The 14305-nt window shown below is 43.7% G+C and overlaps 1 protein-coding gene across 8 annotated transcripts in view; it reads right to left on the reverse strand.

Annotated features, from left to right (window-relative positions):
- Window positions 1-14305, reverse strand: part of ASH1L (ASH1 like histone lysine methyltransferase) — a 65970-nt gene that overhangs the window by 16498 nt on the left and 35167 nt on the right. For all 8 annotated transcript variants that reach the window (XM_035903918.1, XM_035903916.1, XM_035903921.1 and 5 more), the window contains 8 exons: window positions 9206-9300; window positions 6409-6482; window positions 4819-4864; window positions 3887-3995; window positions 3270-3476; window positions 2103-2249; window positions 444-552; window positions 92-253 (listed from right to left, as the gene is read on the reverse strand). In XM_035903918.1, coding sequence (XP_035759811.1) covers window positions 92-253; window positions 444-552; window positions 2103-2249; window positions 3270-3476; window positions 3887-3995; window positions 4819-4864; window positions 6409-6482; window positions 9206-9300 — 949 coding nt within the window. The remainder of the gene's footprint in view (window positions 1-91; window positions 254-443; window positions 553-2102; window positions 2250-3269; window positions 3477-3886; window positions 3996-4818; window positions 4865-6408; window positions 6483-9205; window positions 9301-14305) is intronic.

Here is a 14305-nt window from a genome sequence, read left to right on the forward strand (position 1 = left end):
ATCGCCCATTACCAGGGAGAAGAGGCCGACCCCCACCTCACTACAGCCTCCTGTCAGGCAGTTGTAGAAAAAAGCTGTCTTTACTACTTACTCTCTTCTTTAGTTTGTGCTTTGACTTCCTTTTCTCTTTCGACCGTCCGGGCCTTCTGTGGGTGTTCACAGCCTGATTGCTTTTGCTTGAAAGTCCATTCATTCGCTGACTTTTACCCCCAATTATTCCTCTGCATTTGTCAAAACCACATTTGCAGAGTTGCTTTGGGAAAAAAAAGAAAAAAAGAGAATTTATTTTATATAAACCCCTAAACATTTAAGATTATCTCTCAATATTATAAAGAACTTGTTCTGTCAAATACAACACAATAGGTTTTGCTAATCGCCCTTCAACTTTACAGAACTGCTTGTCCTTGGTGAGTTTTTTCAAGGTCTCGCACTGTGATCCTTACCTGTTTTTCAACATTAAATGAATGAAAATTGTAGTCGTAAGTCAATTCAGTACCAGCAGGCATGTCTTTAAGCGCATACAATCCAATCCGGTAAACACCATTAACAGACCTGCAGGGAAAATACAGTAAAATATTCACAATAATTAAAAAGAAAATTCTCTTTGCCCACACAGTAGAAGTGTTAGAGAGAGGAAGCAACACTTCTGCTGTGCCCTGGATTATTCTTGTTCTTGATTTGTGCTGTTCTGTCATTTATCTCTTTTCAATAAACTTTGAAAGCCAAAAAAGTTAATACCGTATTTAAAAAGACTGCATTGGCTATCACGGCAGATCTACTAACCAACTGCCAAGAGCCAGGCCCTCGCCCTAAATCAAGAGCTTACACTGAACGTCATACCTCATTTCACAAAATGCACACACACAAAAAAAGTCTCTCCAGTTTTTTTACTTATTTTTTATGTTGGATTTTAAAATTTAAAATTTGATTACTATTGCTTAAATCCAGAATTATCTGAGAATCATAGAATCATAGAATGGTTTGGGTGGGAAGGGACCCCTAGAGGTCACCCAGCCCAACCCCCCTGCAGGAGCAGGGACACCTTGAACCACATCAGGTTGCTCACAGCCCCGGCCAACCTGGCCTGGAATGGTCCCAGGGATGGGGCCTCCACCCCCTCTCGGGGCAACCCCTGCCAGGGTTTCACCACCCTCACTGCAAAGAATTTCTTCCTTAGATCCAGTCTAAACCCACCCTGCTTCAGTTTAAAGCCATCCCCCCTTGTCCTGTCACAGCTGGCCCTGCTAAAAAGCTTGTCCCCCCCTTTCCTCTGGGCCCCCTTGAAGCCCTGACCGGCCGCACTCAGCTCTGCCCGCAGCCTTCTCTTCTCCAGGCTGAACACCCCCAACTCTCCCAGCCTGGCCTCCTAGCAGAGGGGCTCCAGCCCTCGCAGCATTTTAGTAGCCCCTCGGATCATTTTAGTAGCCCTCCTCTGGCCCCGCTCCAACAGCTCCATGTCCTTAATAGAATAGAATCGTTTAGGTTGGAAAAGCCCTTTAAGATCAAGTCCAACCGTTACCCCAACCCTGCCATCCCACCACAAACCATGTCCCTAAAATCCCTAAAATCCCAAGCTACGCTGCTGTACCACCACCACAGCTGATTCCTATTACGACCATCTGCTATTTCCCTGTAAGTTATTAATTATAAATTTCTCAGAAGTACTTCCTATTAGCCTGGCACTGGATTTCTTCTGGCAACACAGTACTGATATGACACAGGGTGTGCTGAAATCAGACTACTGCCCTGTTTGCCTGCTTTCAAAAATATATTTGAGTTGCCAGAAGGAAAGAACATATACACATAGATTATTTTACGGCATTACCTAGGCTTCAAAATTTGTAGCAGGTTAACAGTATGACAAACAGCCATGCTGGATTTGCCTTGCCCAAAAACTTAGATCCTGTCTCCAAAATGTCCAACACTTGAAAACATTACATTAATTCTCTCGTGCAATGCAAGCATGACAGTAAATATTAGTTATGCTGTTCAGCTTGATTCCCCTCCCTGTTTTTAGATCATATTCTCTGAGATGATCTGGTTATCTATATGTTAGTCACTGGTATACAAGCCTTCCAGTAAACAGAATATATTTTTCTTACCATTTCTGCATCTCACAGTTAGGATTACAGCTGTGGTTGATAAACCGAGCCTCATTGCCCATACGATAACTATCTATCACCATTCCACTGTCTAAATTGAGGCAGTAATGATCACTGTGATTATGGTACTGTTCAATCATCCGGTTCCTAGAAAGCAACACAGGAAAGTTATTTGTGATTCTGCTCATTGCTGCAAAGCAAGCAGGGAGTAACATAGTAATAACGCATTCAGGAATTCTCAGAGAGGGTTTCGAAGAAAAAGCAATTATAATCTTTTGTATTTTATAGAACCGTACACCTAGAGATGGAGGAAAACCGTTATTATACCTATTTTTATAAGTCAAGGCCACTGACAGAGCTTGGATTAGAATTTAGAAATTTGCTCTTCTGGAATGCTCCCTTTTGGGTTCTGCAGATTATTTGTATACATTTCATGTTGATAACCTGTGTACGGAAGAGAAAATGCAAGTATACGTTCTTTGGTGTGTATATGTATGCATGTGTACAACAATCAGCCCCTCCCTTTCATTATCTGGGACTGACAGCACTTTGGGAATGACATCCATGGATTACAGCTACCTCCTTTTGGCAAGAGAGCAACAGGAATGAGAGTCAGCTGTGTTAGCAGTTATCTCTGTCTGCGGGGACTGCGTTTGCCTTCTGATGGAGCTCTAGGAGCAGCGAGTCTGTCCCTCCGATCTCGGTTATCCTATGATGTTACGTAGTTAACAGGACTACAATTTCTTTCTTTCATTGGTTATTAACGCTCCCACTTAGTTTTTTTTCCTTCATACCTATCCGCAAAAGCTCATTTCCCTCCCTGCCCCATTCTGCCCCTCAGTTCTATCTTGCACAGTTCAGATCCTGTGCCGTACTCAGAACGCTATCCAATTCACATTCACTCACGGCATTTGGCATTTACAGAGCAGATGTGGTGGGTGATGCATTCCAAACATTAATCATTCTTCTCTATTTGATCGAGAAAAACTTGGTGGATCAAAAAAGCTGAATTTGAAGCCTTCCTTCTGGTGGCTGTGACCAGAAAAGTGTTCTTTCCCCCCCTTACTCTCCCCTTTGTTTCTGCCTAAGGATTTCCCAGCAATGATAAGAGATGCTAAAGTCATTTATTGAGCCTTCCATGCTAAAGCAGCAAATAAATATTTCTACCTGAATTCTTGCTCACTAACAACTTCTCCCAGATATTCAATGATAAACTGTCCTGCTTTCAGGGGTTCTTTGGTACGAATACCCCATCCTTTCTCCTCAGCCCGGAACCTTTCCAGGCACTGCACCCATTCATGCCTCTGTATCCGCTGGTTACAACACTGTTCACCACAAGGGCAGGTGTTTGGGGAACACTCTGCAAAGATCATCCTAAAATAAAAAACAAAGAAGTTAAAGGAAGGGGAATAGATTACTTTTAGATATATCACACAAGAAATTTAAAACAAAAAAAGAAAAAAAAAAGAAAAAAATTTCCTCTGTTAAACCAAAGTTATTAGAGAACTAAAATGCTTCTTGTTTTCAAGGTATAATTCACCCAAAGATTCACAGCCTGGCTCTCACTGTTAATTCAAAGAGCAAAATGGAGCTTTTAAGGGGATCTTCCTCTGAAGAAAGATGTTGGGGAGCATGGAGCAGGAAGTTACCCTGGATGCTCTGTAACAACACTTTTATTACCAGGGTTGCATCCAGCACAACTCTTTTCCTAAGATACTATTAGTTGATGTGAAATAATATATTTATTGAAATTCTCTTAACGTATCAGCCAACCTATTTCTAACCTGTTAAGACAGTCCTCCACACAGCCCTTTCCGTTGTCATCATCTGGTTTCTTACAATTGCAGGTAGTTGCCTCATAGCCAGAAAGAGGCTTGACATCCACATAGACATCTGGAGAGAAAGAAAAAACAAAAACCCAAACAGGGAAAAGAATTCTTTCCACGTGAAAAAACAAAACTATTTCACAGAATCACACAGAATCCCAGAATGGCAGGGGTTGGAAGGGACCTCTGGAGACCACCCAGCCCAACCCCCCAGCTCAAGCAGGGTCACCCAGAGCAGGGGGCACAGGACAGCGGCCAGGCGGGGGTTGAAGATCTCCAGAGAAGGAGACTCCACAGCCCCCCCAGGCAGCCTGGGCCAGGGCTCGGGCACCCTCCAAGTCAACAAGTTCTTCCTCCCGTTCAACTGGAACCTCTTCTGCTTCAGGCTGTGCCCATGGCCCCTTGGCCTGGCACTGGGCAGCACTGGGAAGAGTCTGGCTCCGTCCTCATGACCCCCACCCTTGAGATATTTGTAGGTGGTGATGAGATCCCCTCTCAGCCTTCTCTTCTCCAGGCTGAACAAGCCCAGCTCCCTCAGCCTTTCCTCCTAGGGGAGATGCTCCAGTCCCCCCATCAGCCTTGTTGCCCTCCTCTGGACTCTCTCCAGGAGTTCCTCATCTTTCTTGAACTGGGGAGCCCAGAACTGGACCCAGTGCTCCAGGTGGGGTCTGACTGGGGCAGAGTAGAGGGGGAGGAGAACCTCCCTTGCCCTGCTGGCCTCACTCCTCTTGATGCACCCCAGGATATTTATCTACAATATTTTCATTCCAATTACATAAAGCAAAAAAAGAAGGTGAAAGCGTCTTTGGTGGGACAAAGAGCATGACAGAAAGGAGGGGTGTTGTGAAAATTCCACAGTTAACACATTTTAGTAATAAGATTTTACTTACTAGAACGGATTTTTTTATAAAGTGGGACATCTGGCTTTTTATACAACTAGAAGGAAGAGAAAGAAAATGTTAATCCATTGCATACATGCATCTGTTCTTCAAAAGAATCGGGGAAATTATGTTCTGTACATACGTAACAGTTTTGTAATCATTACTAGAAAATGCGTCTGCATTCTCTTTTTTAGGCTCAGACTACATTAGCAAATAGGTCAAAGAGAGTACCTGAATAAGTAGAATTTAGGCTTAATGAGTCAGCTGAGCAGTTTTTCTAACATGTTGTTTATTCTTCCCATACTATCTGAACAGAACAGTATGGATAACAGCTATCGTGAGAACAGACTATTCAGAACAAGGCTGTTCTTCTCAATATTGACAAGAAGAACAATTATTTAAATCTACGTTGGAGAAAGTAGATTTCTCCATCTTTGGTGGAATTACCATGTGCAGACACTTAAAAAAGTGAAGAAGAAAAATGAAGGTGCTTATCAAAACTGTGACTACAGGTAGGAGCCAGGAGAAATGCAGATTAATCTCCTAATTAGAGAAACTTCCCCTGCAGATGGAGATGACTGGAGGGAAAAGGGATGCTTAGATCACAGTCTATAACTCCATATGTATCTATACCATCCTCTCAAACAAGCTTTAAGGAATTATTTCAAATTATTACATATTTTGCACACAATTACTGCATTAATAGCCTTCCCTCAGTAACATAATAGGCACGGTACAAACCACGCAACCATTGTACAAACAAAACTATTCTAGGTAGATACGGAAAATGTTGAGGAAATAGATCGCATATATTTATTATTTACGTAATATTGAATAGATAAGACGGGCAGATGTATGTAATCTTTGATACACAGCAAGAAACTGTCCTTGGCTGAAATGTCAACAATGTAAGACTAGATTTTGGTAGTATTACCAAGAGTAGTCGGAGCCACAACCACCTGGGAATTTCTCTTGCTCATTTACATGCTTAAGTTACATGTCTGAGAGCGCTTTCTTGCAGCAGAGCTGGGGACAGATTTACCCTCCAGCCCTAAATCCTGTGTTAAATCACTCGGTGGAAACTTCTCAGGGAAAAAAAAAATATTCCTATTTTTAGGTTTGCACATATTTAAAGCTCTTTAAAAAGAATGCGACTGTGAAACAGTTTCTCTTCTTTCCTCAGTATGAAAATGTCAGCTTGCAAGTGAAAAATAAATTCCACTCTGCTGGGATTGAGCCAAGAAAAATAAGGCCTGAAATTTCTCAGTGCTGCTGGCAGTACATCTGAATTCTCCCGAGGCGTGTCTAAAACGAGAGCATTGCAGAAAGCAGGCACGCTACCAAAATAAGAGTCTGCAGCAAAATTAATGACATTTTTTCAGCAGATACCCACAGGATTGCTATTTTGCAAGAGACGGAATAATGGAAATTATTCACATTAAATACATATGCAAATCCTTTTCCTCATACAGTGGCAGCAGCAAGGGTATTCATCAATATACGGGATATATAAACACAGCTTTCATGTAAGGATCCTGCTATTTTCTTTCTAAGACTTCTGATCATAATCTTGGCAACGTGTAACTTTTTATCTTGTACCTGATTGTGTTTCCACTGCCAGAGGATGTCGTAAGGCAGCTGGAAGTCAATTCTCTTTTGTCTGAGATACTTTCCTGAAACAAAAAGGTTTGTAAGTCGCACACACTCATATTCACATATCCCCAAGAGGAAAAAGGGCTGCTCCTCGGCACACCGCCAAATTCTGATAGGGCCTCTCGCCGTCTGAAAGTCAAGAAGGCAGAAGAGCAGAATCCTCCCAGAACATTTTGTTTGTTAGTGGCAAGCACAGGGAAGAGCCCTCCACAAGGCTTTTTTTTTTGCATTCTACTCTGTTGTTGTAGTCAGGTTTAAACCTTTATCGACAGCGAGGGAAGCCGCTGTCTCGGCTAGGAGGTGCCTGGTGAGGCAGGTGGCAGAGCGGAGCTGCCTTCTGCTTGGACGACCGAACGCCATGGATGCGGATGCCATTGAGCTCCAGCAGCCACAGTTAAACTCTTAAAAGCGGCGCCCAGGAACCCTGCAGGTGTTCACCCCAGAGGGGTCACTGAACGTGAGTGACCGAGGGGACAGTGGCAAATAATGACCAAACCGACCACAGCTCTGTGCCTCCCAGTGAACCCTGTAACCCCTGTGCAGAGATCTCAAAGCTGCCACCTTCTCTTGAGCTCTTCTGCATGCATGTGAAGGCAAGGACTTAGGACCAAGCACAAATACGCATTAAAAAACATTTGCGTGCACAATTCATGCAAGATGGTAAATCACAGTATTATATTCAAAGACACCGAATTAGTTTTGGAAACAGTACCCAAGCCTCTTCCTATGACCTTTACCAGAAGAGGCTTAAGAATGAATTCAGACTTGGCAAACGCATTCCTAAATGTTTAGGGAAGACCTCAAGAGCTACACCTTCAGCAATGACTGAAACTCACTTTAGACAGGAGTTACTACTTTCGTTGTAGATTTTGCCTCTATTCTGAAGTTTACCCCTAATGTCTTCCCAAAAGAAGGAAACCGACCCATTTCACACTTCGTTAACGTAAGACCTGAGGTCCGATGCAAGTGCTAAGTTAGCTCTAGCAAAGATTAAAATGTTCTCTTATCATTTTGTTGGAATACTGTGTCGCAAAATTGCAGCGAGAAGAGTGACTAAGGATGAGGTGTCAGTCCCATGTCTGATTTTCCCAGCTTTTCTAAATGTTAACAAGTGCCTTTACATTCCTCCAGCAATGGTCTGTGGTTTCATGTAAATTCACACGCATACCCTCACCGCTGGAAAATAAAAATTGTGATGTTTGCCTTACAATTTACTCCTAAATTACTTTTCGTTTTCAATGCTTTATTCATCCATAGCAGGTTCCAGGAAAGAGCTAAATCTGCCGGGAATTTGCTTTCACTTCTATGACCTCAGCGGGCGAAACAAAAGGCTCTTTCAGGTGCCCTGGCGTAGTGCCTGGAGTGCGGGGAAGGAGAAGGTCCCTCCAGCCCTCCTCGAGTGGGCACTAGTGCAGTCATCTGGCAGAGGCCTGAACCTCGTAACTTTGCTCTGCAATTAAACCCCTCTCCCAGTACCCGATCCAGAGCAATCGAAGCAGCTTTACCTTCAGCGCAGGAGCTTGTTTCAGCCTGCTAGCGCAAACAAACGTGGGGTTGGGGCCTCGTGAAGAGACAAGAGAACGGGATCGTGGCACCGCAAACTGAACCTGAGCATCCCGACAGATGGTTCGGTCACGCAACAGAGCTATACGACCCAATTCAAAAAGGAATTGAGACAGGTCGCGTTTTTTGAGAATTTAAATTAACACCTTCGGTTCTGAAACCTCTTTTGCAGTTACTGATTCACACAGATCTGTCAAACTCTTTGCCTGCTATTACCTCTCTGTGAAAGTCAAAGTGGGTATGGAGCAAAGAAGTTCTGTTCAAGAAGACAAAACAAATACATGCTTGTATTTGATGGGACAAACATGCCTCCTGAACAATGTGGAATGTCCCGAACTCTCTTTGCATGACCATACTTGAAGTAAGGAATCACAGTGTGAAACAACTACCTGAAACAACCAGAACAATTACCTGAAAAATATATCAGTCTTGGTTTGTCCTGGGAAATGACAGGAGCTGCAAAAATGTTATTCTGGGAATTCATGGCCATCCCCTCCAGGCAGTCCAGTGGACTGAAGTTGTGGACAGCATCCTGGAGTTCCATGAGCTCCAAAGGCTCACGCGAGCCTTAGGTTATGGCTCCTTTCTGCAGAAGGCAGAGAAGCCCTAAACCTTGTTTTGGTTCTACCTGAGACCTCAAAAAAGGGATGAAATAAAAACTTACATAATAGCTAAATTTTTCATTCTTCCTCATTTTTATCCATGCTTCAAGACAGGCACCATTAAGTGCCTGGGGACATGGGGGAATTTATTATTGCATGCTTAGTTTTTAAGATTTAAGGTCAGAAGTGTCTTTGGCTATTCCCTGCCAAATATTCGTTTGAGAAAGAAACTACCATACTGCATTCAAGCAAAAGCATGATGGCAGTTAAAGCAGGTTTTAAACTAGAATGGCATTTTCTTACGGTAAACAAAAGATGAGAACAAAGTTCATGTAGCGAAACAAAAAAAAAAGCAAGGCTCTCGAGTAAAACTTTTGCAGTGAAGAACAGAGACAGATGAGCATGACCTTCGGCAAAGTTCATATGCTGCAAGACAGGAGTAACCTGGCAAGGCGACAAAATATAAAAAGAAAAAAGGGAGATAGGCAGAGAGATTGTGGAGTCCAAACAGACTGCTTCCGTGTCCCCTCAGCGCGATGCTTGTTTTCCAACAACTAAAACACACATGAAGTACCCACCGACGTGAATAGGGGCTGGAAACAATCCGTGCTCGTGCTCTCCAGGAGTGTACTCAAGCTTTTCTTTCTTTAATTGTATGAGGCGGCTCTTTGGACTGTGAACAACAACAACAACGATGACAAAACATTAGAATGAGAAACACCCGTCGCTTGCAAACCCCACATTTTCTGTTTTAATTAGGGTATGAAAATCTAGAACATGAGGCAAGAGGATAATAATAGAAATGGCCAAACCAAAAATCATTTCCAGGTTGCTTGCCAAATACGCTTATCACATCCATTTCAAAACTTGTGATTTGATTTTTCTCCATTTGAGGCAACACCTAATGGGACACCATCAACTTCAAATTCCTAGTATGTGATGTATAGCTAACAACTAAGATTACAAAAATAAAAGAAGATCAACAAATCATATCTGATGTTGCTTGCTTGGGTATTTGACATTATAGACGTAGAGCGCCTGCTTTCCTGATTTGCTAAGAGCAAACGTTCATGTGCTACTCCTTTAGAAGGCATGAAAAGCAGGAAAAGAATAGAAATAGAGAGTTTAAAAAAATAGGAATATGAAATAAGAATGGTTGTATGGGTCAGGCAGATGTCAAACCACCTGGCTCAGTAACCTGTTTTATAAGCATCTCCTTTTGGCTACCAACAAAGTATGGACAGAAAAAACCAACGTGGCTCTATTTAGTACTGCAGGCCTGCAACATTCAGAAGAGACTTCTACATCTTAAATATACCAAAGATTAAAATTATATTGAAGCCTATTAAAGATTACTGAAGTTTTTTAAGGGGTTTATTTTAATAACTGGATGCACAACTGGAAGCTGTCTCAATAAAAAAATGCGATAGTTTTAACTAGCGAATGGAAAATGCAAGTTCAAAACAAATTCTGAGATACAGATATCAACAACCAAAAAGAATTACTGACGGTCAGAAACAGAGCTGATGGATTGCAATAATCTGTGGTTCCCATACTCTAACGCTTCCTGGATTTCTGGTACTTATTTCACAAGTATAATGATACGAAATGTTGGTGAAATAAAAGCTAAGGCACATTGCTGAAATGAGGGCTTTGTTGAGCTAAATGCTGTATATGTTCTTCATTAAACAACTTGCCTTTTCACAGATTCCTGGAATCCCAGGATGGCCAGGGCTGGAAGGGACCTCGGGAGCTTACCCAGTCCCACCCCCCTGCCCAAGCAGGCTCACCCAGAGCAGGGGGCACAGGACAGCGGCCAGGCGGGGGTTGAAGATCTCCAGAGAAGGAGACTCCACAGCCCCCCTGGGCAGCCTGGGCCAGGGCTCGGGCACCCTCACAGTCAACAAGTTCTTCCTCCCGTTCACCTGGAACCTCTTCTGCTTCAGTTTGTGCCCATGGCCCCTTGTCCTGGCGCTGGGCACCACTGGGAAGAGTCTGGCTCCGTCCTCGTGACCCCCACCCTTGAGATATTTGTAGGTGGTGATGAGATCCCCTCTCAGGCTCTAGCTGTTACGATACACTTGCACTTAATGCATACAGGTGGACAGGAATAGGCTACTTCCTAATCAAAAAGCACTAATGTTCTCTCAAACAATAAAGGTTATGGTTATTAAATAATATGACCCTCCGTTTACTGATGGCAGGAATTAATTTCATTTGCTTTGGCCAACAGACAGCTCCTTTGCCCACCAGGCAAAAATGAGATTCCAGAGAGGATTAAAAAAGAGAAAGTACAACACCCCCCAAAAAACCAACCCCCCCAAGCCCTAACTCATGTCTTCTTTCCTTTCAAGGCCACGCTGAATCACTACGATTTGCAAAGAAACACCATAAAGTAACTACTTACAAGACCTGGAAAGCAAGTTCTTATTGAGAGGAAAAGGAAAGGTATTTTGAAAAGGCAAAGTGTGAACCTCCATTTCCAAAAGGTGAGCAAATCCTTAAACCAAAGGCAGAGAAAAAAGGAAAAACATTCAATAGAAAAGTGACTTAATGCAAGCCCAATGTTCAGCCAATGGAAAAATAAATGATGGTGGAGTAAACCGCAAGGAGGAAACCAGCGTGGAAAGGCGATGCAGAAGGCCATTATCTAAAAACACAAAATATAACAGGATTTCTTCAGGCGCTGCGGACACACCCGCTGCAGACCTAATCACAAAGATCACTGGGGAAAGCACCTCCTCTGTTTGCCTTCCAAACACAGCGATGAAGTATTGTTAGAGGCATGTAAAAAATTGTTATGACGAATCAGTAAGCTGAACAAAGGCCATCGATACTTTAAGGACTTCAGAAGGAAAGGCTGAGACCTCAAAATAAAGCATAATTATTCACGAAAAAAGGGAATATTCCAAAATAATCAAGTATAAACAATACACGCAGCTTTATAAACATAAATGCCATGCAAAAAAAAGCCTCATGAATTAAAAAAAAGCCTCTACACTACCCAGAAAAGGTCAGTATTAACCGACCCACATATTCCCGCTAGGAAGATAATGAGCTATTTTAGGCTGGGGTTTCTGGGCGGGTCCTGGTTTTGTGTTTAGCTACTATCTTTATGAGAAGGCCTCTCCCTTTCGCTTTGCTGCGGCATGCTGATAGTTTGCAGGAGCTTAAATCCGCTGTCAGGGCCCCGAGTGCCACCAACACACCCTTATGACCCCAGCCACCCTCATGGGGGGCTTCCACCCACACCTTCTGCCCATGGACCCCACGTTTATGCTCAGCCCTGGCCACTCAGTCCCTGCCTGGGCTACCTTGGGGGTGCACCCATCTCCAGCTCAGCCACAGCCATGGGAGCTGTGGATCTGGTGGCTGAGCCACGCACTGACTTCTTGGCTTGTCCCTGGACCTGCCTAGCAATCCTGCACTGTGTCTGACCCCGGTTACCATCACTGGACCTGATCCTGACCTGCAGATTGACTTCCCCACTTAACCTTGGCCTGCCTCGTCACCACAGCCGGGTCTGGCAATCCGGACTCTTGGCTGATGCTGGGTACCATTGCCTGGTCTGTCAGACTCACCTCACTCGGGGCCGTGGGACTGACAACAGGTTTCCTTTGCTACTGCTCAGATCACCTCTTTGTGCCATTTTTAACTGGAATACTTACTAGCTAGCTAGACTTTGCTACAGATGGAGGAGGTCGCAGGAATTCCCAGGGCTAAACCGACCGTCCTCGCAGTCTCCTAGGATCAGCCAACTCTGTGCTGCTTATTTTCACACCATGCTCTTTAAGATGTTCCCCTCAATAAGCAGATATAATGATTGCTGCAGTTGAAAAGCAGATGATGTCTCCAGAAAGCCAGGACCGCTCCCTCCCCTTTTCAAGCAAGCCAGTTAGGATCGGGTGAGACCTCACCAATAATCAGAGAAATGACACCTCTAACGTTTCAGGTGGGTGTACTTTCAAGAGTAAGCTGGAGGAGGACATTTCTGATCATTTGACAGACTAAAAAATAAGCCTGGCTGAGGTAAGAAACATTTCCCCTCTCTAGAATCCACTGCCTAATGTTGTTTGGTTCAGTTTCTGTGGGGACAAATTTAAAATACCCATTTTGTACATGGTCCACTTACCAACAACAGACTAACCTGGCCTCTCTTTGCAAGAACAGATTGATGGCAAAGTGATTTTTTTGCTGAAGAGGAGAACATTTTGTACCATCCTGCAAAGGCTGAATGTCAGGCTTAGCCTCAGAATGTCAGTCTAAAGCTCAGGCAAATTAAGAAGGGAACAAGGACCAGAATCACAGTTTTCTTTCCCATACCTCCATTCCTCTCCATCCCTCTCCTTCCTTTCTGAGATTGTGTTCCATTTCTGCTCCCCCTCTCCAGCTCCTAGTGTCTTCTCCCTACCCTCTTACCATGTTGGCTGGGATTAGTTCTCCGTGGAATGCACAATTACACTTTTGGGGAGCCCAATTTTCAATCCGAGACCCTAGTTTGACAAACATTTTAAGTCAAGTATAAGGTGGCTTTGATGCTCACCACCTTCTGCCGGTTTAACTGTGGGTAATACTGCAAGGTTGACTGCACTACTGTGGAAGGCTGGATTTCATCAGAATCACTGCCCCAGCCTGGTTCACTTGCCCTGGTCATCACGATGGGACAAAGAAAGGGACAGCACAGGGACAGGAATAAACCTCAAAGGTGAGGAGAAAGTAAAACAGATCCCTTTAGCTCATGCCAACTTAAAGCATTTGCTGAACTGCAATCCTAGGCTGTCATTTTAATTCAGCTGGCTGATTTTTCAATAGGTTTGCGTCTAAAATGTTCAATTACCTACTCTGAGTCACCCTGCAGCTCCACAAACTCTAACATCAGCGAAATGGAGGCACTGTAGGAGCAAAGTGCCCATCACGTGGAAACACCATGGGCCAGGAGAACAACAGGCCAGCACTGAACCACACCGTCCGTGCAACCGCAGCCGTTGACCAGCTGTGGATACCCAACGACAGGGAGAAGCAATTCCGTGTTCATCACAGCAAATTCTGTAATTACACTTCTGCAACGAGGACTCGTATTTGTTTTTACTGATAAAACCCATATATTACATAAAAACATTGTATTTCCCTAAACAACATACAACATTTTGACTAATTAATAATTCACTAATGATTATTAAATTTCTTTGCTGAACCAGACTTTGCACGCCTCTAGGAAAGCCACTGCTGGGTAAATAGATAACGACTTCTGTACAAAATCTTCCTTTGTTCTCAGATTTGCAGTCCTGTGCAACTTCTCTTCGGCAAAAGATCTGTGGAATTCTTACAGGGGGAGCTGAGGGTTCTGGAAAACTCATGGAGGTTAACATCAGATCAGCTAAAGCTGTCTACTAAATTACATTCGGAAATTGAGATAGAACTGAGACTGACTCCAGAAATTCTTAGTTCATCTGCAAGGAATCAAAGTCTGAGCTTTCTTCACTGTGTTTTAATAAAGTTTTGAGACCAAGGTGAGTTGGAGTAAAATCCTGTTGAGGCAAATTGCACAACTTGATTGAGGACAGCCCTGCCCAGAGGGACTTGGGGGCACTAATGGATGAAAAGCTGGCCATGAGCCGGCCATGGGCGCTGGCAGCCCAGAAGCCAACCCTACCCTGGGCTGCATCAGGAGAAGCGTG

This window comes from Egretta garzetta, unplaced genomic scaffold (assembly GCF_000687185.1).
Source record: "Egretta garzetta isolate BGI_Z169 unplaced genomic scaffold, ASM68718v1 scaffold141, whole genome shotgun sequence".
Classification (NCBI taxonomy): domain Eukaryota; kingdom Metazoa; phylum Chordata; class Aves; order Pelecaniformes; family Ardeidae; genus Egretta; species Egretta garzetta.